The sequence below is a fragment of the Hyla sarda genome, chromosome 10 (genome assembly GCF_029499605.1).
Source record: "Hyla sarda isolate aHylSar1 chromosome 10, aHylSar1.hap1, whole genome shotgun sequence".
Taxonomy (NCBI): domain Eukaryota; kingdom Metazoa; phylum Chordata; class Amphibia; order Anura; family Hylidae; genus Hyla; species Hyla sarda.
In genome coordinates, this window is record NC_079198.1 from 136,128,543 (window position 1) to 136,156,021 (window position 27,479).

General features: G+C 44.9%; 1 protein-coding gene across 2 annotated transcripts in view; it reads left to right on the forward strand.

Moving 5' to 3' along the window:
- THAP7 (THAP domain containing 7) overlaps positions 1-27,479 on the forward strand; it is a 37,979-nt gene that overhangs the window by 3,711 nt on the left and 6,789 nt on the right. For both annotated transcript variants that reach the window (XM_056543020.1, XM_056543021.1), the window contains exons 3-6: positions 2,685-2,892; positions 3,131-3,210; positions 12,170-12,325; positions 16,529-16,657. In XM_056543020.1, coding sequence (XP_056398995.1) covers positions 2,685-2,892; positions 3,131-3,210; positions 12,170-12,325; positions 16,529-16,657 — 573 coding nt within the window. The remainder of the gene's footprint in view (positions 1-2,684; positions 2,893-3,130; positions 3,211-12,169; positions 12,326-16,528; positions 16,658-27,479) is intronic.

Consider the following 27,479-nt stretch of genomic DNA (forward strand, 5'->3'; position numbering starts at 1 on the left):
TATGGAGGAGTATATATCCTTATGTGTTTATATAGACCTGGAGCACTACAACCCCCAGCATCCCCACCTGTATGGATCTATCTCTATATATGGAGGAGTATATATCCTTATGTGTTTATATAGACCTGGAGCACTACAACCCCCAGCATCCCCACCTGTATGGATCTATCTCTATATATGGAGGAGTATATTATGTGTTTATATAGACCTGGGGCACTACAACCCCCAGCATCCCCACCTGTATGGATCTATCTCTATATATGGAGGAGTATATATCCTTATGTGTTTATATAGACCTGGGGCACTACAACCCCCAGCATCCCCACCTGTATGGATCTATCTCTATATATGGAGGAGTATATATCCTTAGGTGTTTATATAGACCTGGAGCACTACAACCCCCAGCATCCCCACCTGTATGGATCTATCTCTATATATGGAGGAGTATATATCCTTATGTGTTTATATAGACCTGGAGCACTACAACTCCCAGCATCCCCACCTGTATGGATCTATCTCTATATATGGAGGAGTATATATCCTTATGTGTTTATATAGACCTGGAGCACTACAACCCCCAGCATCCCCACCTGTATGGATCTATCTCTATATATGGAGGAGTATATATCCTTATGTGTTTATATAGACCTGGAGCACTACAGCCCCCAGCATCCCCACCTGTATGGATCTATCTCTATATATGGAGGAGTATATATCCTTAGGTGTTTATATAGACCTGGAGCACTACAACCCCCAGCATCCCCACCTGTATGGATCTATCTCTATATATGGAGGAGTATATATCCTTATGTGTTTATATAGACCTGGAGCACTACAACTCCCAGCATCCCCACCTGTATGGATCTATCTCTATATATGGAGGAGTATATATCCTTATGTGTTTATATAGACCTGGAGCACTACAACCCCCAGCATCCCCACCTGTATGGATCTATCTCTATATATGGAGGAGTATATATCCTTATGTGTTTATATAGACCTGGAGCACTACAGCCCCCAGCATCCCCACCTGTATGGATCTATCTCTATATATGGAGGAGTATATATCCTTATGTGTTTATATAGACCTGGAGCACTACAACCCCCAGCATCCCCACCTGTATGGATCTATCTCTATATATGGAGGAGTATATATCCTTAGGTGTTTATATAGACCTGGAGCACTACAACCCCCAGCATCCCCACCTGTATGGATCTATCTCTATATATGGAGGAGTATATATCCTTATGTGTTTATATAGACCTGGAGCACTACAACCCCCAGCATCCCCACCTGTATGGATCTATCTCTATATATGGAGGAGTATATATCCTTATGTGTTTATATAGACCTGGAGCACTACAGCCCCCAGCATCCCCACCTGTATGGATCTATCTCTATATATGGAGGAGTATATATCCTTAGGTGTTTATATAGACCTGGAGCACTACAACCCCCAGCATCCCCACCTGTATGGATCTATCTCTATATATGGAGGAGTATATATCCTTAGGTGTTTATATAGACCTGGAGCACTACAGCCCCCAGCATCCCCACCTGTATGGATCTATCTCTATATATGGAGAGTATATATCCTTATGTGTTTATATAGACCTGGAGCACTACAACCTGGGGTGCAAGAGCCAACATGGAGGCAGCCACTCCCCCATATGTATAACAAGCCAGGATAAATTAGGGTAAGGTCACCCTTATGTTGCCTGACATTTGCTGCTGCATATTGTCCTACCCATAGCTGCGTCTTTTGCTACCCACTGACTTCAATAGGTAGGAAAATACGCAGCAGCAAAATACGGCCCATGTGCCCCTTCCCAAACCTGAGAGACCCCATTGAAAGTCAATGGGACCTGTTGGTGTCCAGTGTCACACCTTCTGTCCAGCCCTGTTATTGGGATATGTTAAAGGGGTTATCCAGGAAAAAACTTTTTTTTTTATATATATATATATATATATATATATAAGTTGTCACCAAAATGTGGACCTCCAGCTGTTGCAAAACTAAAACTAGAGAGAGGGTAGGGGCAGAAGAAGGCAAAGCATCATCTAGGTCAGTGGTCACCAAACTGTGGACCTCCAGCTGTTGCAAAACTAAAACTAGAGAGTGGGTAGGGGCAGAAGAAGGCAAAGCATCATCTAGGTCAGTGGTCACCAAACTGTGGACCTCCAGCTGTTGCAAAACTAAAACTAGAGAGTGGGTAGGGGCAGAAGAAGGCAAAGCATCATCTAGGTCAGTGGTCACCAAACTGGACCTCCAGCTGTTGCAAAACTAAAACTAGAGAGTGCAGAAGAAGGCAAAGCATCATCTAGGACAGTGGTCACCAAACTGTGGACCTCCAGCTGTTGCAAAACTAAAACTAGAGAGTGCAGAAGAAGGCAAAGCATCATCTAGGACAGTGGTCACCAAACTGCGGACCTCCAGCTGTTGCAAAACTAAAACTAGAGAGTGCAGAAGAAGGCAAAGCATCATCTAGGACAGTGGTCACCAAACTGCGGACCTCCAGCTGTTGCAAAACTAAAACTCCCAGCATGCCCGGACAGCCATTGGCTGTCCGGGCATGCTGGGAGTTGTAGTTTTACAACATCCGGAGGCACGCTGTTATGGAAACACTACTCTATTGTCTCTGTTATCTGCCGCACTGACAGGTTTCACTTCTCTTGTCACTAGATTTCCTAAAGAGGAGTCTCGGAGGACGCTGTGGGTGAATGCCGTGTCTCACTCGCACGCAGCCGTCGGCAGTGACTGGACCCCGTCCGTTCACAGCTCCCTGTGCTCGCAGCACTTCCAAGATACACAGTTTGACCGGACTGGACAGACGGTGCGACTAAGGGACTCCGCGGTCCCCGTAGTCTTCTCAACGCTCAGGGTACCAAAGGTGACTTATCTTTACTGTTTATACCATAGACTGCCCATTCCTGTATTACTGTAGGAGATGACATTTGGGCACCGCATGGGTCATATACAGTGTCCTGGATCTATAGAGCAGTATAGTAAACAGCGCCGCCCAGTGCTCACAGGACAGAATGACGCTGTGCTGGTTCTGGGGTTTTATGCAGTAACAATTCATTATAACTTTTTTTTTTCATGTAAATTCTCTTTCTTTTGGGTTCTAGATGCCTCGTCACTGCTCTGCCCTCGGCTGCACCACTCGAGATTCTCGACAGACAAGAGACGACAACATCTCCTTTCACAGGTCTGCTCCAAGTACTTATTTAATCCCTTAAAGGGGTATTCCAGGCAAAAACTTTTTTTATATATATATATATATATATATCAACTGGCTCCGGAAAGTTAAACAGTTTTGTAAATTACTTCTATTAAAAAATCTTAATCCTTCCAATAGTTATTAGCTTCTGAAGTTTTCTGTCTAACTGCTCAATGATGATGTCACGTCCCGGGAGCTGTGCATGATGGGAGAATATCCCCATAGGAGCTGGACAGCTCCCGGGACGTGAGTCATCAGAGAGCAGTTAGACAGAAAACAACAACTCAACTTCAGAAGCTAATAACTATTGGAAGGATTAAGATTTTTTAATAGAAGTAATTTACAAATCTGAATTCGGGTAGAAGAAACAGACATGGTCACACATCAAGAATCTTTACAACGGACAACTGGTCGCGCAAAAAACAAGCCCTCATACTAGTCCGTGGATGAAAACATAAAATATAGTTATTTTTTGAAGGCGAGGAGGAAAAAACGAACACGTAAAAATAAAATTGTCTGAGTCCTTAAAGGGGTATTCCAGGCAAAAACTTTTTTTTTATATATCAACTGGCTCCGGAAAGTTAAACAGATTTGTAAATTATTACTCCGGTAGAAGACAGACATGGTCGCACATCTACAATCTTGTATAATGATCTGATTGCTTCTCAGTATAATATCAAAAACTAACAGGTTGTTATTATACATTTTTGATCAAAAAGTACAAGCCCACTCGCCACATCAAGGCCACCTATTTAGAGTGGGTCCCTAACGTCCCTAGCATAAAATGGCGTAGCACCGGGCTGCGACCACCACCACCGCCGCGACACCAGTGCCCATGGGGGGGAACGACCCACTGGCAGAGCGGCCCCAATGCCACTCAAACCAGTCTATGGGCCCCACCCCCCCGCAGACACGGCAGCAGCGGACGCCGCACAGCACCACACCAGTGTGAACAAGGTGTAATGGCTCACTTACCATGCTCTCCCAGTCAGACTGGGAGGCTGCTAGGAAAGAAATGGCCCATGTGCAGCTAAATACTACTTATATAGGGTTGGGCTGAGGGGGTGGGGAAGAGTGCAGCACATGTTCAAACAAAAAAAAAAGGAGGGGATAGAAAACACAGTGTGAATTCGGGTAGAAGAAACAGACATGGTCGCACATCTACAATCTCGTATAATGATCTGATATACGAACAACCTGTTAGTTTTTGATATTATGCTGAGAAGCAATTGGATCATTATACAAGATTGTAGATGTGCGACCATGTCTGTTTTCTACCTGAGTAATAATTTACAAATCTGTTTAACTTTCCGGAGCCAGTTGATATATAAAAAAAAGTTTTGCCTGGAATTCCCCTTTAAGGACTCAGACAATTTTATTTTTACGTTTTCGTTTTTTCCTCCTCTCCTTCAAAAAATAACTTTATTTTATGTTTTCATCCACGGACTAGTATGAGGGCTTGTTTTTTGCGCGACCAGTTGTCCGTTGTAATGCCATCACTCACTTTACCATAAAATGTATGGCGCAACCAAAAAAATACTATTTGTGTGGGGAAATTAAAAAGAAAACCGCAGGTTTTGTTTTCACGCCGTACAATTTACAGTAAAAATGATGTGTTCTTTATTATTTGGGTCAATACAATTAAAATGATACCCATAGTAACATACTTTACTATTACTGTTGCGCTTAAAAAAAATCGCAAACTTTTTAACCAAATTAGTACGTTTAAAATCCCCCTATTTCAAGACCTATAACTTTTTCATTTTTCCGTATAAGCGGTGGTATGAGGGCTCATTTTTTGCGCCGTGATCTGTACTTTTTATAGATACCATATTTGCTTATATAAAACTTTTTAATAATTTTTTGGGGAATAAAATGTTATAAAAAAGCAGCAATTTGGGATTTTTTTTTTGCGTTCACACCGTTCACCGTACGGTATCATTAATATTTTATTTTGGGATATTTAATAGTTGGGATATTTACGCACGCGGCAAAACCAAATATGCATATAAAAATATTTTATTTTATTTTTTTACACTTTTTGGGGGTGAAATAGGGAAAATGGGACAATTTAAGTTTTTATTGGGGGAGGGGGTTTTCACTTTTTATTTATTTTTTTTCGCCTTTTTTTCCTTTTATTTTTACACTTTAATAGTCCCCATAGGGGACTATTTATAGCAATCATTCGATTGCTAATACTGTTCAGTGCTGTGCATAGGACATAACACTGATCAGTGTTATCGGCTATCTTCTGCTCTGGTCTGATCGATCGCAGACCAGAGCAGAAGACCCATGGAAGGCAGCGGAGGCAGATGAGGGGACCTCCGTCTGCCGTTCTGGATGATCGGATAGCCGCAGCAGCGCTGCGGGCGATCCGATCATCCGTTTTTGTGTCTACAATGCTCCAGATGCCGTGATCTGTATTGGTCACGGCATCTGAGGGGTAGATGGCAGACATCCGCGCGATCGCCTGCTGCACATGACCCGAGCATCGCTCCGATGCTCGCGGTTATGTATAGCACGTAAATGTACGTCCTGGTGTGTTAAGTACCACCTACCCAGGACGTACATTTACGTCCTGCGTCGTTAAGGGATTAAAGGGGTACTCCGCTGCTCAGCGTTAGGAACAAACTGTTCTGAACGCTGGAGCTGGGAGCTCGTGACGTCATAGCTCTGCCCCCCCCCCAAGTGAAAGAAGCAGCAGCACACTTGCTTAGCCACCACTTTATTCTCTTTATTCTGAACCTTGCCGAGGATTGGAGAGGGAACAATCAAGCTCTGAATTTATGACTGCGAGGGTCTCGGTGATTAGACTGAACCCCCCTAGATTAGCTAGTTATCAGCTATCCTCTAGGTAGGGGGTTAACATTTTTGTTATGGATTTTTTCCCCCCCTGACCTTCCAGATATTGCTGTAAATCCACAAGTAATCTGCTGGAAAATCCACTGTACATTGGCCTTATTAGTCTGGGTTCACACCTCGTTTTTGCAATACAGATCCCGTATCGGGATTCTTCAAAACCGTACAAAATTGTATCAAAACGTGTGTACAAATTTTAACCCATATACGGATGAAAATGATGTCCGTTACATCCGTTTTTTAAGCAAAAAAAAAATAACCGTATTTTTCGTCCTATAGGATGCACCGGCGTATAAGACGCACCCAATTTTTAGGGTCAAAATCTAAAAAAATAAAGATTTTGAACCCAATAGTGGTCTTCAACCTGCGGACCTCCAGATGTTGCAAAACTACAACTCCCAGCATGCCCGGACAGCCGTTGGCTGTCCGGGCATGCTGGGAGTTGTAGTTTTGCAACATCTGGAGGTCCGCAGATTGAAGCCCACTGCATAGGAGGTAATACTCACGTGTCCCCGCCGCTCCGGACCCGTCACCGCTGCCCTGGATGTCGCTCCATCGCTGTCGCCGTGTCCCCGTCGCTCCGGAATGTCTCTGCTGCCGGCCGGGTATCCTCGCTCTCCGTTGCCGCCATCACGTCGTTACGCACACCGACGCACGTACGCGACGACGTGATGACGAGGAAGGAGAGCGCCAGCCATACAGGGGATCCCTGAACGGAGAAGACACCGAGGAGGCAGGTAAGGTCCCTCCCGGTGTCCTGTAAGCACTAACCCGGCTATTCAGTCGGGCTGTTCGGGACCGCCGCGGTGAAATCGCTGAACAGCCGGGTTAGTGTCACTTTCCCTTCAGACGCGGCAGTCAGCTTTGATCGCCGCATCTGAAGGGTTAATACAGGGCATCACCGCGATCGGTGATGTCCTGTATTAGCCGCGGGTCCCGGCCGTTGATGGCCGCAGGGACCGCCGCGATAGGGGTGTATTCGCCGTATAAGACGCACCGACTTTTTCCCCCCAGTTTTGGGGAAGAAAAAGTTCGTCTTATACGGCGAAAAATACGGTATGTTTTTAACTTTTCACTGCTTTATGAATAAAGTTTCACTTGTTTGATTGAAATTCCAAGAAAAAAAACTTTCAGAGTGAACTACGCATGTGCAAAGTCAAAAACCGCATGGAACCGTACGCACATACGTTTCTGTACGGTTCCCATGTTTTTAAAAAACGTATACGGTTTCAATGCAGTTTTTCACCCGGACCAAAAACCGTGGTAGGCTACGGATTTGGGTACAGGAAAGAAACGGCCAAAACCGTACAAGATGCAAAATGGACACAACCTGATGCATCGTTTGGCATACGGTTTTCAATACGGGTTCCGTACGGTTTTCAATACGGTTCTGTACGGTTTTCACATTGAAAACGTATACGGAAACTGTATTGCAAAAGCGTGGTGTGAACCCAGCCTTACGCATTTTGATTCTTCCAGTGAATTGAGTGGAGAAAATACAAAAGAAATCCGCAACACAGATCAGCATTTAGGACACGTTCACACACGTGCATATTTAGTTTCACATTTAAAGTCAGTTGGGGAGATTTATCAAAACCTGTGCAGAGGAAGAGTGGTGCAGTTGCCAATAGCAACCAATCAGATTGCTTCTTTCATTTTCCACAGGCCTCTTTAGAGGCCTGTGGAAAATGAAAGAAGCAATCTGATTGGTTGCTATGGGCAACTGCACCACTCTTCCTCTGCACAGGTTTTGATAAATCTCCCCCAGTGAGTATCAAAATCAGCAGCAGACACTGCATGTGTGAACAGACCCTTACGGTGGATCACATTATCTGCGCTGTACGTCAATGTACACACGAGATTTGTTACAATCTTATCCAATTAGCTGCTCCTTTTCCTTCCACAATTCCATCCAGTACATCCACAACAAATCCAAAGAGTGTGAACATACCTTTTAGGTTGGTTCTGATCCATGTTCTGTACGGATTCTGGGATAATTAGTCAGATTAAATGGGCAAATCCTTGGTTAAATCTGCAGAACCACAGTGGGGTTTGGAGTCTCTTTCACTCCCTTAGGCCGGTTTAAGACAAGCATAGTAGGGATCGACCGATTATCGGTTTGGCCGATATTCACGATTTTGGACATTATCGGCATCGGCAATTACCTTGCCGATAATGCCCCGCCTCCCCGGCCAGAGACCTCCGCCGCTGCCCTATTGCCTCCCCCATCCCCGGTTTTATAATTACCTGTTCCCGGGGTCCGCGCTACTTCTGGTGCCGGCGACGTCCTGCGCTATTGCTGTGCGCTACGCAATGATGAGTGATGTTCTCAACGCGACGTCACAGTCAGTGCGCACAGTTGACAGCTCAGGATGCCGCCGGAGCCAGAAGTAGATCGGGCCCCGGGAACAGGTAATTATAAAACCGGGGATGGGGGAGGCAATGGGGCAGCGGCGTTGGTGGTTGAACTAGGGAGGACCCCAGGACAGGCCGGGGGAGAGAAGCGGGCGGCGGCGGTCTCTGGCCCTGCAAAAGCTGCTACAGTTCATTTATTTAAAGCGCCCACTTTAAATCATTAATCTGCAGCAGCTTCTGCGGGGCCAGGGGGGGGAATAGCCGATAAATTATACTGGAATATCGGTATAAATTATCGGCTATCGGCCTGAAAGGTCACATATTATCAGTATCGGCCCTAAAAAATCAATATCGGTCGATCCCTAAAGCATAGTATGGCTTAAAGGAGAACTCCAGCAAAAATTAACTTATCCCCTATCCCCAGGATAGGGGATAAGTTGCTGATCTCCAGGACGGGACTCTGGCGCTCTCAGTTAGGAGTCAACTCATTTAATTTAAAGAGTAACCACCTTGTTTTGGTTATTATTTCTTTTTTGGCACTTTTGGGTATATTACCCATAGTACCTCGGTTCAGACTCAATGGGAAGATTTATCCAAATCTGTCCAGAGGAAATGTTGCTGAGTTGCCCATAGCAACCAATCAGATCGCTGCTTTCATTTTGCAATGGACAACTAAGCAACTTTTCCTCTCCACAGGTTTTGATAAATCTCCCCCAATGTATTTATATTATTGTGCAGCCACCCAATTCATATTTTTCCGCTCATGTAAAGAGTACCTTTCATCAAAACAACAATTTTATAGCTTAAACTATGCAGAAAATGTTTAAAAAATATTTTTATTTCTATTTCTTTTTATACGTTGGAAAAATTACCACTAGTGGTCTCCCTACCTGTCCTGGCCGCAAGCCTCTTATAGATTTTGGACTCATGCCAGCCTGGCATGAGTCCGAAATCCCATAGTGCAGCCGGGACATGTGACGAGCACAGCGCAGCTCCCCGCCTGTCAATCAGACAGGCGGGAGCGAGCGCTGTGCTCGTAGCACAGCAAGGCGAGCTCCTGACTTGTCCAACCGGCCGCTTCATCAGGCTCCACCACCTTAGGATAGCCGACCCTGCACTGTGCAAGCAATGGGTCTGCCTTCCCTGCACTGATCGAGGTCTTTGTGTGAGGGCGGAAGTGAGCCCATGCAGGCTTCACATGATGTCATGCCTTATGGGCCATGCCCCCTTCCTCCCTCACTCTTGGCCGGCAGAATGAGCAAGAAAGAAGACATAAAAAGAAAATAAACGCAGTGATAGTGTCAGTGAGACTCAGAGACAGAGTTTGGTGGGGGGATTAGGGACAGTTCAGCTCATGATAAGTACTCTTTAACCCCTTAAGGACTCAGCCCATTTTGGCCTTAAGGACTCAGACAATTTAATTTTTACGTTTTCATTTTTTCCTCCTCGCCTTCTAAAAATCATAACTCTTTTATATTTTCATCCACAGACTAGTATGAGGGCTTGTTTTTTTGCGCGACCAGTTGTCCTTTGTAATGACATCACTCATTATATCATAAAATGTATGGCGCAACCAAAAAACACTATTTTTGTGGGGAAATTAAAACGCAATTTTGCTAATTTTGGAAGGTTTTGTTTTCACGCCGTACAATTTCTGGTAAAAGTGACGTGTGTTCTTTATTCTGAGGGTCAATACGATTAAAATGATACCCATTATTATATACTTTTATATTATTGTTGCGCTTAAAAAAAATCACAAACTTTTTAACCAAATTAGTACGTTTAGAATCCCTTTATTTTGATGACCTCTAACTTTTTTATTTTTCCGTATAAGTGGCGGTATGGGGGCTCATTTTTTGCGCCATGATCTGTACTTTTTTTTGATACCATATTTGCATATAAAAAACTTTTAATACATTTTTTATAATTTTTTTTAAATAAAATGTATTAAAAAAGTAGGAATTTTGGACTTTTTTATTTTTTTTCGTTCACGCCGTTCACCGTACGGGATCATTAACATTTTATTTTAATAGTTCGGACATTTACGCACGCGGCGATACCAAATATGTCTATAAAAAATGTTTTTTACGCTTTTTGGGGGTAAAATAGGAAAAAAACGGACGTTTTACTTTTTTATTGGGGGAGGGGATTTTTCACTTTTTTTTTACTTTTACATTTTTTTACATTTTTTTTTACACTTGAATAGTCCCCATAGGGGACTATTCATAGCAATACCATGATTGCTAATACTGATCTGTTCTATGTATAGGACATAGAACAGATCAGTATTATCGGTCATCTCCTGCTCTGGTCTGCTCGATCACAGACCAGAGCAGGAGACGCCGGGAGCCGCACGGAGGAAGGTGAGGGGACCTCCGTGCGGCGTTATGAATGATCGGATCCCCGCAGCAGCGCTGCGGGTGATCCGATCGTTCATTTAAATCGCGAACTGCCGCAGATGCCGGGATCTGTATTGATCCCGGCACCTGAGGGGTTAATGGCGGACGCCCGCGAGATCGCGGGCGTCGGCCATTGCCGGCGGGTCCCTGGCTGCGATCAGCAGCCGGGATCAGCCGCGCATGACACGGGCATCGCTCCGATGCCCGCGGTTATGCTTAGGACGTAAATGTACGTCCTGGTGCGTTAAGTACCACCTCACCAGGACGTACATTTACGTCCTGCGTCCTTAAGGGGTTAAAGGGGTACTCCGGTGGAAAAAATTTTTTTTTCTTTAATGAACTGGTGCCAGAAAGTTAAACAGATTTGTAAATTACTTCTATTAAAAAATCTTAATCCTTCCAGTGCTTTTTAGCAGCTGTATACTACAGAGGAAAATCTTTATTTTTTGAACTTCTTTTTTGTCTTGTCCACAGTGCTCTCTGCTGACACCTGATGCCTATATCAGGAACTGTCCAGGGCAGGAGAAAATCCCCATTGCAAACCTATGCTGCTCTGGACAGTTCCTGACACTGACAGAGGTGTCAGCAGAGAGCACTGTGGACAAGACAAAAAAGCTATTCAAAAATAACAGAATTTTCTCTGTAGTATACAGCTTCTAAAAAGTACTGGGAGGGTAAAGATTTTTTTAATAGAAGTAATTTACAAATCTGTTTAACTTTCTGGCACCAGTTGACTAATAAAGACCTAAAAAAAAATTTCCACTGGAGTACCCCTTTAACTTCAATGGGATGATGCTCGAGTGCTGTACTCGGCACTTTTTGGCACTCCTATAGAAATGAATGTAGTGCGTGCCGCCTGTGTGCATGGTCCTGTTAAGGAGATTCGGGGGGTCTTGGTTCCAGCTACTTATCCCCTATCCAAAAAATTCACCCTTATTACACTTGTCTGAAACTGACCTGGGGGATGAATTGTAGACATTCTAAGAGGTTTTTGGAACCTCTGGCGCCATCTACTGTAGTGTGTCCCAATTAGGATGCCTCCAGCTGTTGCAAAAGTACAACTCTCAGCAAGCCCGGACAGCCAAAGGCTGTCCGGGCTTACTGGGAGTTGTACTTTTCAACAGCTGGAGGGACCCTGATTGAGAAACACTGATCTACAGAATGGCATGCAGGGATGATGCAGTCACTTGATGATGTCACCACCTGTCCATGATGTCAAAAGGCGGTAGATTTATCAGCAGTGAGGAGGAGACCCCAGAAAGCCCCATAAGTCCACCTGGGTCCCTACACGTTGTCACGTGATATATTAGTCGTATTTTGCTTTTTGTTACAAGGCTTCCAAGGAAGGACGACCCCAGACGGAGCCTCTGGATTGCAAATTGCAGAAGAACAGGCCCCAGTGGCAATGGGATCTGGGACCCGTCTTCTGACTACGTGTATTTCTGCTCCAAGCACTTTGAGAAGAGTTGTTTTGAAGTAGTTGGCATCAGGTGGGTTTCTCTGCTCCCTTACATGTTGGGCGGAACAACGAATCGATTATGAAAATAGTTGTCAATTGTTGGTCAGACAATTTCTAAAGTTTGCATGCTCTTAGCGATTCTCACTATGTATGTATATATATATATATATATATATATATATATATATATATATATATATGGATTTAGATAAGAAAAAAACGGTTCGACGAGGCGCTGCTCAGTGTTCAGTCAATAAAAAAGGACTCGAGTGGCACAGGACAGTAAAAATTTTATTGATGTAGCAGGGACAACGCGTTTCGACATCCATTGATGCCTTCCTCAGGTCCACTTACAGCTCCCAGTTGTAGTATTTATTAGGGATTAGGGATCGACCAATTATCGGTTTGGCCAATATTATCGGTCGATATTCACGATTTTGGGCGTTATCGGTACCGGCAATTACCTTGCCGATAACCCGATAATGCCCCGCCCCCCATACCGCCCGCGCCACACCATCCACAGCACCGGGTTGCTGGAAAGGAGTCCTGTTGTGTATCTGTGCCGTCTCGGTCCTGTTGTGTATCTGTGCCGTCTCGGTCCTGTTGTGTATCTGTGCCGTCTCGGTCCTGTTGTGTATCTGTGCCGTCTCGGTCCTGTTGTGTATCTGTGCCGTCTCGGTCCTGTTGTGTATCTGTGCCGTCTCGGTCCTGTTGTGTATCTGTGCCGTCTCGGTCCTGTTGTGTATCTGTGCCGTCTCGGTCCTGTTGTGTATCTGTGCCGTCTCGGTCCTGTTGTGTATCTGTGCCGTCTCGGTCCTGTTGTGTATCTGTGCCGTCTCGGTCCTGTTGTGTATCTGTGCCGTCTCGGTCCTGTTGTGTATCTGTGCCGTCTCGGTCCTGTTGTGTATCTGTGCCGTCTCGGTCCTGTTGTGTATCTGTGCCGTCTCGGTCCTGTTGTGTATCTGTGCCGTCTCGGTCCTGTTGTGTATCTGTGCCGTCTCGGTCCTGTTGTGTATCTGTGCCGTCTCGGTCCTGTTGTGTATCTGTGCCGTCTCGGTCCTGTTGTGTATCTGTGCCGTCTCGGTCCTGTTGTGTATCTGTGCTGTCGGACCGAGACGGCACACATACACAAAAGGACTCCTTTCCAGCAACCCAGCGCATAATAAATACTACAATTGGGAGCTGTAAGTGGACCTGAGGAAGACATCAGTGGATGCCGAAATTCGTTGTCCCTGCTACATCAATAACATTTTTATTGTCCTGTGCCACTCAAGTCTTTTTTTATCGACCGAAAACTGAGCAGCGCCTCGCCGAACCGTTTTTTTCTTATCTAAATTCATATTGTCCTCTATCGGGCCCGATACCGGTAAGAGTGCAGCAGCCAGCAACTTCAAGTATCTCTACCCTCTCAAGCGCGGCACAGTCCAGCGCAGTGACTAAGGTTGGTATATCACCTGAGTGTGGTGTAGGGTACACACGGTTGGATACACCTCAGCAGGGAGCCCACCCCCCTGTGTTTTTCATCCCTTCTCCTAAGCATATATATATATATATATGCAGCTGTGGCCCTCGGCAGGCTGTTCAGTGAAGAGGGGGCCCAGCACACACCATCTTCTGCTTCCTGCAGCTCATTTCAGCTTCTGCTTTCCTGCAGCTATGAGAAGTCTCCGGTTGTCAGATTCTGTGCTAAAGGCCAGACTCGCAATAGTTGCAAAGAGAAGATGCAGGAAGGGGAAGATTATGTGTGCTGGCCCCCTCTTTACTAAATGGGCTGCTGGGGGCACGTAAGGCCCCTTTCACACTACCATTATGACACAGGGCTCCTCTTAGGGCAGAACCGTTAGGGTTAACACAGTCTGCTCAGGTTGTGGACCGGACACAACCACAGTGACATCGTAGTAGAAGGTTGTGAAGCTATCCCGGAATCGGTAGGGTGTACACCCGCTGAACAGTATGCAGTAGATTCAAAGAAGATGTGAAGAAGCCGGGTCCACAGCGCCATCCACCAGTCAGAAGCCGTATGGTTGAAAGCGTAACAAACTTTCTCGGTTGCCTCCATTGGGGGACACAGAGACCGTGGTATATCTTGCTGCCACTAGGAGGCTGACACTAGGCATACAAAAAGAAATCGGCCCCTCCTGGCAGGATACACCCTGCCCACTGACTCTGAGCTAATCAGTTTTTAGGTGTCAGTAGAAGGCAGACACAGGTCTGGAGATTTCCAGACCTGGTCTTCTTTTTATTTTATAGCTAGGGCCTTTTATTTTCTAGTCAGGCTCGTCTCTTCTCCAGAGCCACGCAATCGGGATAGACATTCTTCCAGTAGATCACGCTCCTCTTCCCTGCCTCACCGGCGCCATCCCCCCTCCAGGGGCTGCTCCCCCATTGACCGTCCCAAGTCTCCGACTTCTCGTTCCAGGTCCGATTCGCCTCAGTCTAAGGCTACCTCCGCACGCTCCCACTCTCCAGGGGAAGTAGTGGATAAGGGGTCGGAATCCACCTCGGATCATGAGGACCAGCTTGGTGTCAGCCATCAGGGACACTTTTCATCTGGAGGACCCAAGAACTTCGGATCCTGATCCAGAAATTTCTTTTCACCGAGGCATTAAAGCCTCTTCATCAGATGTATAGGCATATGCTATGCCTATACATCTGATGAAGAGGCTTTAACACTTCAAAACGCGTTATGTTTGGCTAATAAAGTTTGTTACGCTTTCAACCATACTGCTTCGGACTGGTGGATGGCGCAGTGGACCCAGCTTCTTCACATAAAAATTTAATCTACTACTTGCACCGTCTTTTTGCTCCCGCTATTCTCTCTGAAAACAGCGGCGCCTGACAGACCCCATTGACTATAATGGTGTCCATCGGTACCTGTTGTTGCGCCCAATCAAAATGACTGCCATCAAACTCCCAAAAAAAAGCGAGAGTTGAACGGCCATTATTGACGGGGCGCAACGGTAATGTGAACGTAGCCTAAGATGGACAACCAGGGAATGTACTGCTTCTCCTGGCCATAGGTAAGAAACAAGGAGGGGGTGTATAGCCCATATGGGAAAAAATTTAATTATATTTAAAGTAATTATACGTATTTAAATATAATAAAAAGCTCTTCCTCCGCAAAGATCAGAATGTAGCCGACCCCACAAACTCTCTTAACACACAATGCATCCCTTACCTAAAAAACACAGAAGACCTTCAGTCCGATCCCCTCATATAAACTCCCCCCTAATCTAACTCACAAATTATCGATTAATAGAAAAAAATTTCTGCTAACTAATATATTATGAAAATAATCGTTAGTCGCAGCCCTACTTACACGCGTTACTTTAAGGGGTTTTACCATGAAGATGAAGAAGTCTGATCTGATACATTTTGTGCAATTTAACATAAGTAATTATCAGAGCTCGGTAGTTTTTGAAAGGCCGCCTCACCGATATAGGCTGGACGCTCCCATGTTTTTTGTTGTTTCCATGGGATACGTCCTGTAGGCAGTTTCCTCTTCTGGTCAGGCATGCTCCGTTAATATACAGACATATAGACTGCAGCATACAAGTTGCTACACTGGCCCCTCAGATCCTTCTAGAACTTTCCAAACCTTTCATGTTGGTGACACCCTTTTTAGACATGCAGTACCGCCAATTGATACTTTGGTATCTAGCACCTATATTTCTCTCACAAATACCTTCTATCTGATGCTCACTTGGTTTGTCATACTGTGCTGCGGGTCCTCACTCTTCATGACTCATCTTCCTCTCTGAGTCCGCTGTGCTGTGCTAGGTCTCTTCATCCAATCACTGCAGGCTGCTGTGTAACCCCCTCCTCTCTGTTCCCATGCTGCAGTCTGATAGGACAGGAGTGAGCACAGAGGAGTGCTAGTCCCGCTCTCACTTCCTGGACTTTGTCCCTGCCTGTGCTTCAGCTGGGACAAAGTTGATGCTGCAGCCGGACAGGATTATCTTCTGGTTGGTATGGGGACCCCTAGTGGTCCTTTTTATAAGCCATGATTTCTAAGAAAAGGAAATAAATATTTTCATATGAAGTATATTAGAAAGGTTAATGTTTTGCCAAGATGTACAACATATAAAAAGGTTTTGAATCTGACAGGGACCAATTAAGACTGTCGCACAGGCAAAGCACTATGGGAGAGCAGGGAGAACATTTTATTGTATATAAAGTAATTTGTTATATTATAAAAGTTGAGTTTATCTCTGGTGTATTCTCTGCATTACAGCGGGTACCATCGTCTGAAGGAAGACGCCGTGCCGACAATATTTACCCCATCAGCAAAACTGCGGAGAACGTCGAAACTCAAGGCACAGAAAAAGAAAAATTCAAAGATCACAAAAGTAAAGAGGAAAAAGTGAGTGGCAAATATCCACATAGTAGTCCAGTGTTTTCCCAACCAGGGAGCCTCCAGCTGTTGCAAAACTACAACTCCCAGCATGCCCGGACAGCCTTTGGCTGTCCGGGCATGCTGGGAGTTGTAGTTTTGCAACAGCTGGAGGCACCCTGGTTGGGAAACACTGCAGTTAGTCACTTCATGAGTCTGCTGAACATGAAACACACAGCTAAAAGTGTGAACTAGCAGAGCTGCAGTGTAAAGTAAGGAGGAGAGAGATAAAATAGCAGTCTTGCAGATAGGATACCCTTTAAAGGCTATCAAAAAAAATACAAAGGGTCTTCTTTTAGCATAATATGACAAAATATCTAAATAATCACACACGCAGAGAAGACATTTAAAGGAGAACCCCAGCAACAATAATTTTATAAAACAATACAATTAAATAAAAAAATGAACAAAATAAAAAATTATGGGTTAAGTAGCTGAGTCTCGCAGATTGTGGGATGGGTGGGGGGGGGGAGTTTGGGGGTATGACCCCCCCCCCCCCCTTGCGATCAGCTACATATCCCTTATCTTGTGGATAGGGGTTAAGTACATTTTTGCTGGAGTTCTCCTTTAACCCGATAACGACCATGGACGAGTATAGACGTCCAGGTCGGGCGGCCGTTCCGGCACCTGGACGTCTATACTCGTCCATGCTTCTAACTGTGTAACCCCTTTATTTAAATCTTGCCAGAAGAAAAACTCTTGGATGTGGCACTATACGCCGAATCCAGAAAGAGCTCCCCAAACCACTCGTTCGCCAAAAGCTAAGGCGTGGGGAAATCGGGGGCCTATGTAGTGAGGGAATGTTGTTTGTAAAGTTTAGGGACAAGAAGGATGTCTGTATCTTACCCACAATACATCCTGACACATGTGTGGACATTCCTGTACGGCATACAAGTTCTACTGTCCACAAGCCATCCTGTGTATAGGAATACAACAAATACAGTGATCCCTCTACTTACAATGGCCTCAACATACAATAGTTTCAACATACAATGGTCTTTTCTGGACCATTGTAAGTTGAAACCAGACTCAACATACAATGTTATGGACAGTCCAGATCTGTGAAACTTGTCAATGAACTGACCAATCAGAAAGGGCATTCACTGGTAAAACTCCTGTATTACTGAAGCGTATGCACTGACTGGTGTCTGGTAGTGCCCCCTACAGTACAGGGAGGTATTACATGTTCTGTACACTTTACCTGTACCAGGGTTAGCTGCTCCTTTGGACACCAGGTGAGGGCGACTCCATGTTACTTTTTTAGGACACTGTGTACTGTACAGGACCCTGAAGAAGCTCCTGTCCTCTACATAGACCAGTGCTTCCCAAACAGGGAGCCTCCAGCTGTTGCAAAACTACAACTCCCAGCATGCCCGGACAGCCTTTGGCTGTCCGGGCATGCTGGGAATTGTAGTTTTGCAACAGCTGGAGGCTCCCTGCTTGGGAAACACTGACATAGACAATGATTTACAGCTCCCAGCAGATCTTTCTTACTTTTATATGTAAGGATTTGCTTTATCTTTATTAGTTATCTTCTTATTTTTCTTTAATTCTCACTTTTTCCTATTTTTGGATGACATTTTGGTGCCTTTAGAACCAACTACCAGGTATCCATAGAGTTATGGTCTCAACATACAATGGTTTCAACATACAATGGTCGTCCTGGAACCAATGAATATTGTAACTTGAGGGACCACTGTATATGGGTGGGGTGGACCTGGCGGACCAGTTACTGCAACCTTATAATGCAGTCAGGAAACCCCGCGTGTCTTATAGAAAACTATCAATATACCTCATGTAGGTGGCCTCTGTAACGCTTTCTTTCATCCTTTTAAAAAAAATCCAGGAATCAAGAAACATACCTTGATTTCCAAGAAAAAGGTGATAAAAGATTTTTTGTTACAAGGCCAGGCACAGGGGGGGGGGGAGGAATGAGCAGCCTTCTACTAGTCAGGCTAGCCCTATAGTCCCAGGCCAACATTTCCCCTCTGAAATACCCCCTACCCCCAAAACAACCAGACCCTTCAAAAGATGTCGGGTGTGTGCCAAGCATGGGAGACGGAGAGAAACCAGCTATCAGTGCGACACATGCCCTGAGAAACCCGCTCTCTGTATCAAGGAATGTTTCAAATTGTTCCATACATCCCCTGATTATTAATTTTCATGTCCCCATTATTCATCCCTTTTTCCTCCTTTTTTTCATTATCCAATTGCTCCTCATAACACATATCCCTCTACAGTTACTCATTATTCCTCTACATGTATACCATGAGGTAAAACCTCACAAATCTACAACAACCTTCTCATTATCCCTCTACATGTACAGTGGGGATCAAAAGTTTGGGCGCCCCAGGTAAAAATGTGTATTAATGTGCATAAAGAAGCCAAGGAAAGATGGAAAAATCTCCAAAAGGCATCAAATTACAGATTAGACATTCTTATAATATGTCAACAATAGTTAGATTTTATTTCCATTATTTACACTTTCAAAATAACAGAAAACAAAAAAATGGCGTCTGCAAAAGTTTGGGCACCCTGCAGAATTTATAGCATGCACTGCCCCCTTTGCAAAGCTGAGACCTGCCAGTGTCATGGATTGTTCTCAATCATCATCTGGGAAGACCAGGTGATGTCAATCTCAAAGGTTTTAAATGCCCAGACTCATCTGACCTTGCCCCAACAATCAGCACCATGGGTTCTTCTAAGCAGTTGTCTAGAAATCTGAAACTGAAAATAGTTGACTCTCACAAAGCTGGAGAAGGCAAAAGAAGATAGCAAAACGTTTGCAGATGTCGGTATCCTCTGTTTGGAATGTAGTTACGAAATGGCAGTCATCAGGAACAGTGGAAGTTAAAGCAAGATCTGGAAGACCAAGAAAAATATCAGACAGAACAGCTCACAGGATTGTGAGAAAAACAATTCAAAACCCACGTTTGACTGCACAATCCCTTTTTGGCCGGAATGAGCGAAGGTCCGTTTGGAGAATTTAATGAAAAGAACCTCTGTCCAACTGTTAAGCATGGGGGTGGATCAATCATGCTTTGGGGTTCTATTCCAGTGGCACAGGGAACATCTCACGAGTAGAAGGAAAAATGGATTCAATAAAATTTCAGCAAATTTTGGATGCTAACTTGATGCCATCTGTGAAAAAGCTGAAGTTAAAGAGAGGATGGCTTCTACAAATGGATAATGATCCTAAACACACCTCGAAATCCACGGGGGATTACATCAAGAGGAGTAAACTGAAGGTTTTATCATGGCCGTCACAATCTCCTGACCTCAACATAATTGAAAATCTATGGATTAACCTTAAAAGAGCAGTGCGTGACAGACAGCCCAGAAATCTCAAAGAACTGGAAGACTTTAGTAAGGAAGAATGGGCAAAGATACCTCAAACAAGAATTGAAAGACTCTTGGCTGGCTACAAAAAGCATTTACAAGCTGTGATACTTGCCAAAGGGGGCAGTACAAGATATTAACTCTGCAGGGGGCCAAAACTTTAGCAGACGCCATTTTTTTGTTTTCTGTTATTTTGAAATTGTAAATGATGGAAATAAAATGTAACTTTTGTTGACATATTATAAGAATGTCTAATCTGTAATTTGATGTATTTTGGCGATTTTTCCATCTTTCCTTGGCTTCTTTATGCACATTAATACACATTTTTACCTGAGGTGCCCAAACTTTTGATCCCCACTGTATACCGTGAGGTAAAACCACACAAGTCTCCAAAAAACAAAAACAAACATTGTACGACCAGTTCCTTAGTAAAAAGAAAGAGTGACAAATAGCCCTGCATCTGCGCTTTCATCCTGTGAACTTGTTCTTGTTGCTTCTTTTCTCCACCCTCCATAGCTGCCAACTATCACATCTGTTACTATACAGTGGTCCCTCAATATACGGTGGTAATCCATTCCAAATGGACCATCGTTTGTTGAAACCATCGCATGTTGAGGGATCCGTGCAATGTAAAAGTATAGGACAGTGGTCTACAAACTGCGGACCTCCAGATGTTGCAAAACTACAACACCCAGCATGCCCGGACAGCCAACGGCTGTAGGATCACACGGCGCACATCCGCAGCATATTACATGCTGCGGATGCCCGCCAAGTGTCACGATAATGAGCTCCCTGCTGCGGCTGGGTAGCTTTGTGTGTCCACTCATTCCCGCCGGCAGTCATGATCGGATTCACTGAGCTACCCAGCCGCAGCAGTGATCTCGCCCCTTGTGACTGCTGGCGGGGCATCCGTGGTGTGAAATAAGCTGCGGATGTGCTCTGTGCCCTTACACTGCGTCCCGTTCATACTGCGTTTCTGCAGTGTTAGAGGTATCCGTCAGCATCACGTCAAAAAGAGTGATGCTGACGTATACTGTAGCAGCTCCATTCATTTCTGAATGAGACGGCTACAGTATACATTGGATCCCTTTTTTGACATGACAACGGACACCGATACTGCAGAAACGCAGTATGAATGGGGACTATTCATATAATGATGCCCTGAAAGCCAAAGGGGGCTCCTCTCCTTCTTGGTCCTACCAGGCGGTCAGGCAACCAGATATGGCCTAAGTAGGGGTACTGCCCAGCCCGGGACGAACAGGGTGATAAAATATGGGCGCATTTCCTCCATTTCAAAAGCGACTTGCCAAAATGATGTTCCACAAATAAAGAATTTGTGGGAAAAAAGCTTATTTCTATTTTTTCCACTGACATTGAAATAATTCTAGCCACACAATAAGGGCTCAATTTGCTCACTTTTGCCCTAGGTGAATACTTTAGGGGGTGTAGTTTCGAAAATGAGGTCACATCTGGGGGTGCGGTTTTGTTCTGACAGCTAGAATGCTTTGCAAGATGAAGTGCGGCCCATAATTTCTATAATGATATCCTGAAAGCCAAATGGTGCTCCTCTTCTTTTGGGTCCCACCATGTGGCCATGCAACCAAATATGGGCTAAGCGGGGGTATTACCGAACACGGGAAGAACATCGTAATAAAATATGGGGCGCTTTTTCTACTTTTCAGATGCAATGTACAAAAAATATGTCCCACAAATAATGCATTTGTGAAAAAAAAGAAATTTTAAATTTTTTCACTGACTTTGAATCCATTCCAGCCACACAAAATGGACTCAAAGTACTCACTTTTGGTCTAGATGAATACTTTAGGGGGTGTAGTTTCCAAAATGGGGTCACTTGTTGGGGTTATGTATCTATAATGGGGTCACTTGTGGGGGTACACTATAATGGGGTCACTTGTGGGGATACACTATATATAATGGGGTCACTTGTGGGGGTTCTGTATGGTTCTGGCAGCTAAAACCCTTTGCAGGCATGAAGTGCGGCCAATAATCCATTCGGCCTAAAATGATGCCCTGAAAGCCAAATGGCGCTCCTCTCCTTCTGGGTCCTACCACGCGGCCAAGGAACCAAATATGGCCTAAGCAGGGGTTTTTCCAAACACGGGCCGAGCAGCTAAATAAAATATAGGGTGCATTTCTTGCAATATCAGAAGTGATGTACAAAAAATATGTCCCACAAATGATGCATTTGTGAAAAAAATACAAATTTCGAATTTTTAACACTGACTTTTTGAAATAATTCCTGCCAAAAAAACGATGGTGTTAAAATACTCACTGTACCCCATAGCGAATACCTTGAAGGGTCTAGTTTTTAAAATAGGCTCATTTGGGGGGTGTTCCTATGTTCTACCACCTTCAAATTTCTGCAAACCTTGCATAGCACATAAAAAAAGATGTACCGTATTTTTCGCGGTATAAGACGCACTTTTTCTTCCCCAAAACTGGGGGGGGGGGGGGAAGTTGGTGCGTCTTATACGGCGAATACCTGCGGCCATCAATGGCCGGGACCCGCCGCTAATACAGGACATCACCGATCGCGGCGATGCCCTGTATTAACCCTTCAGACGCGGCGATCAAAGGTGACCTCCGCGTCTGAAGCGAAAATAACACTATCCCGGCTGCTCAGTCGGGCTGTTCGGGACCGCCGCGGTGAAATCGCGGCGTCCCGAACAGCTTACAGGACACCGTGAGGGACCTTACCTGCCTCCTCAGTGTCTTATCTGTGCCGGGATCCCCTGCGCTCTCTTTCAACGTCATCACGTCGTCGCGCACGCCATCATCCAATAGGAGCGGCGTGATGACGGCGACAGAGAGCGTGGAGAGGGGGAAGAAGAAGTCCGGAGCATCGCCGACACCACGGGGACGCAGCGACAGCGATGGAGCGACATCCAGGGCACCGGTGACTGGTCCGGAGCGGCGGGGACACGTGAGTATTACCTCCTATACCAGTGGTCTTCAACCTGCGGACCTCCAGATGTTGCAAAACTACAACTCCCAGCATGCCCGGACAGCCGTTGGCTGTCCGGGCATGCTGGGAGTTGTAGTTTTGCAACATCTGGAGGTCCGCAGGTTGAATACCACTGTTGGGTTCAGAATCTTTATTTTCTTAGATTTGGCACCTTTAAATTGGGTGCGTCTTATACGCCGGTGCGTCCTATAGGGCGAAAAATACGGTACTTTTGACATTTTCAAAATTTTCTAAATTTCAAGTTAAATTGTTAGGCTTCTAATTAATTTAAAATGTGAATTAAAAACAAAAAAAATGCTGTCAAAATAAAGTAGACATCTGAAAGTTTGTTTCATAAACTATTTGGTCAGTAAGTATAAATATATGAAACCTATTAGTGTTAAAATAGCAGAAAATCTTAATTTTTTAAAAAATGTCATGATTTTTTGGCATTGTAAAAAAAAAAAAAAAAAAAAATACAAATGATATCTGTTTACTTTTACTATGTACATGTAAAAAAAACAATGTCAGAATTATCGTGATTGGCAAGACGTTACCAGAGTTATTCGCTAATAAAGACAGACATCCCCGATATGAAAAAACAGGCCTGGTCTTTCAGGGGCGTACAGGTTTTCTTGTGCTGGTCCTTAAGGGGTTAAAGGAAAACAAAAAAAATAAAACTTTAAAAACAAACTGAATTAGAAAAAGAAATCCTTCCTGAGTTAAAAGATAAGCAGACAGGAGAGTGTGAACCCCCCCCCTTATCTCTAGACTCATTCCTTTAGATGTTGCGGCCATAAAACCTTGGGAGCGATTCCGTCACGTTTTCATTGTGTCAAGGATGGTCATGAATTTACATTCCCGAACCCTTCTGTCTTGGTGTGAGACAGACAGGATCTGTATCCCTAACACACAACAGGGACTAGGAGTCCTGGGATGTTTACTTGTGAGGATGAGGTCCTATCACCGCTTAACCCCTTAAAGGGGTACTCTGGTGAAAACCTTTTTTCTTTTAAATCAACTGGTGACAGAAAGTTAAACATATTTGTAAATTACTTCTATTAAAAAAATATTAATCCTTCCAGTACTTATTAGCTGCTGAATGCTACAGAGGAAATTCCTTACTTTTTGGAACACTGATGACATCACGAGCACAGTGCTCTCTGCTGACATTTTAGCAACCATGCATAGCAGATGTATAGCAGATGTATGCTAAGGGCAGCATGGTGGCTCAGTGGTTAGCACTGCTGCCTTGCAGTGCTGGGGACTTGGGTTCAAATCCCACTAAGGACAACAATAAATAAAGCATTATTATTATTATAATAACGTCAGCAGAGAGAACTGTGGTCGTGATGTCATCAGAGAGCATTCCAAAAAGAAAAGAATTTCCTCTGTAGTATTCAGCAGCTAATAAGTACAGGAAGGATTAAGATTTTTTAATAGAAGTAATTTATAAATATGTTTAACTTTCTGCCACCAGTTGATTTAAAAGAAAAAAGGTTTTCACCGGAGTACCCCTTTAACCTGTTGGGGACGAAGGGCGTATGCATACGCCCTTGCGTCCTGGTACTTAAGGACGAAGGGCGTATCCATACGCCCGTGGGAATTTCGGCCCCCGCCGCGCCGGGGTGACTGCTGATATCTATCAGCAGGCACCCCGTGCAAATGCCCAGGGGGGTCATTAGACCCCGCCATGTCGGCGATCGGCGCAAATCGCAAGTGAATTCACACTTGCGATTTGCGCCGATTACGGGTCATTACGGGTCTATGGTGACCCGGTGACCCGGAATAGAAGGGGGATCGCGGGTGTCTAAGACACCCACGATCCCCCTAAAGCGATAGGAGTGAGGTGGCAGAGTTGCCACCCCTCCTATCTCTGCTATTGGTGGTCTAGACGCGACCACCAATAGCAGATCTGGGGCGGAGGGGTTTACTTTCGTTTTCCCCGTCCTGCCCTCCCACAATAGGCGGGGCAGAACGGGGAAAACGAAGAGGAGCGGCGCCGGAATCCACTTACCCCTCCAGAGACAGCGGAGCGACGGGGATCGGCGGCGGCGACGGAGATGTGCGGCAGAAGAGGACGGCTCCCGGATGCGACGGAAGCCGGTGAGTAGTTGCATAGCAACATCTAGAGGGCTACAGTCTGAGACCACTATAGTGGTCTCTAGACTGTAGCCCTCCAGATGTTGCAAAACTACAACTCCCAGCATGCCCAGACAGCTGTTTGCTGTGTGGGCATGCTGGAATTTGTAGTTTTGCAACAGCTGGAGGTCTGCAGTTTAGAGACCACTGCACAGTGATCTCTATACTGCCCTCTAGATCTTGCAAAACTACAACTCCCAGCATGCCCACACAGCTGTTTGCTGTCTGGGCATGCTGGGAGTTGTAGTTTTGCAACATCTGGAGGTCCACAGTTTGGAGATCACTGTTCAGTGGTCTCTAAATTGTAGCACTCCAGATGTTGCAAAACTACAAATTCCAGCATGCCCACACAGCAAACAGCTGTCTCGGCATGCTGGGAGTTGTAGTTGCGTACCTCCAGCTGTTGCATAACTACATCTCCCAGCATGCCCTTCTGTGATCAGACATGCTGGGAATTGTAGTTTTGCAACAGCTGGAGGCACACTGGTTGGAAAATACTGAGTTAGGTTACAGAACCCAACTCAGTATTTTCCAACCAGTGTGTCTCCAGCTGTTTCAAAACTACAACTCCCAGCATGTACTGACAGACCATGCATGCTGGGAGTTGTAGTTTTGCAACAGCTGGAGGCTCACTGGTTGGAAAATACTGAGTTAGGTAACAGAACCTAACTGAAGGTTTTCCAACCAGTGTGCCTCCAGCTGTTGCAAAACTACAACTCCCAGCATGTACTGACAGACCATGCATGCTGGGAGTTGTAGTTTTGCAACAGCTGGAGGCTCACTGGTTGGAAAATACTGAGTTAGGTAACTGAAACTAACTGAAGGTTTTCCAACCAGTGTGCCTCCAGCTGTTGCAAAACTACAACTCCCAGCATGTACTGACAGACCGTGCATGCTGGGAGTTGTAGTTTTGAAACAGCTGGAGGTTCCCCCCCCCCCCCCATGTGAACGTACAGGGTACATTCACACGGGCGGGTTTACAGCAAGTTTCCTGCTTCAAGTATGAGCTGCGGCAAATTTTTCGCCGCAGCGCAAATTCCTAGCGGGAAACTTACCGTAACCCGCCAGTGTGAATGTACCCTAAAAACACTACACTACACTACACTAACACCTAATAAAGAGTAAAACACTACATATACACCCCCTTACACTGTCCCCCCCAATAAAAATAAAAAACGTATTGTACAGCAGTGTTTCCAAAACGGAGCCTCCAGCTGTTGCAAAACAACAACTCCCAGCATTTCCGGACAGCCACTGACTGTCCAGGCATGCTGGGAGTTTAGCAACAGCTGGAGGCACCCTGTTTGGGAATCACTGGCGTAGAATACTCCTATGTCCACCCCTATGCAATCCCTAATTTAGTCCTCAAATGCGCATGTGCTCTCTCACTTCGGAGCCCTGTCGTATTTCAAGGAAACAGTTTAGGGCCACATATGGGGTATCTCCGTACTCGGGAGAAATTGCACTACAAATTTTGGGGGGCTTGTTCTCCTTTTACCCCTTATGAAAAGGAAAAGTTGGGGTCTACACCAGCCTGTTAGTGTAAAACATTTTTACACTAACATGCTGGTGTTGCCCTTTACTTTTTATTTTCACAAGAGGTAAAAGGAAAAAAAGACCCCCAAAATTTGTAACGCAATTTCTCCTGAGTACGGAAATACCCCATATGTGGGCGTAAAATGCTCTGCGGGCGCACAACAAGGCTCAGGAGTGAGAGCGCCATGTACATTTGAGGCTGAAATTGGTGATTTGCACAGGGGTGGCTGATTTTACAGCGGTTCTGACATAAATGCAAAATAATAAATACCCACATGTGACCCCATTTTGGAAACTACACCCCTCACGGAATGTAATAAGGGGTACAGTGAGCATTTACGCCCCACAGGTGTCTGACAGATTTTTGGAACAGTGGTCTGTGAAAATGAAAAATTTAATTTTTCATTTGCACAGCCCACTGTTCCAAAGATCTGTCAAACACCAGTGGGGTGTAAATGCTCACTGCACCCCTTATTACATTCCGTGAGGGGTGTAGTTTCCAAAATGGGGTCACATGTGGGGGGGTCCACTGTTCTGGCACCAGGGGGGCTTTGTAAATGCACATGGCCCCCGACTTCCATTCCAAACAAATTATCTCTCTAAAAGCTCAATGGTGCTCCTTCTCTTCTGAGCATTGTAGTTCGCTCGCAGTGCACTTGACGTCCACACATGGGGTATTTCCATACTCAGAAGAAATGGGGTTACAAATTTTGGGTGGCATTTTCTCCTATTACCCTTTGTAAAAAAGTAAAATTGGGGGAAAAACCAGCATTTTAGTGGAAAAATATATTTTTTTCATTTACACATCCG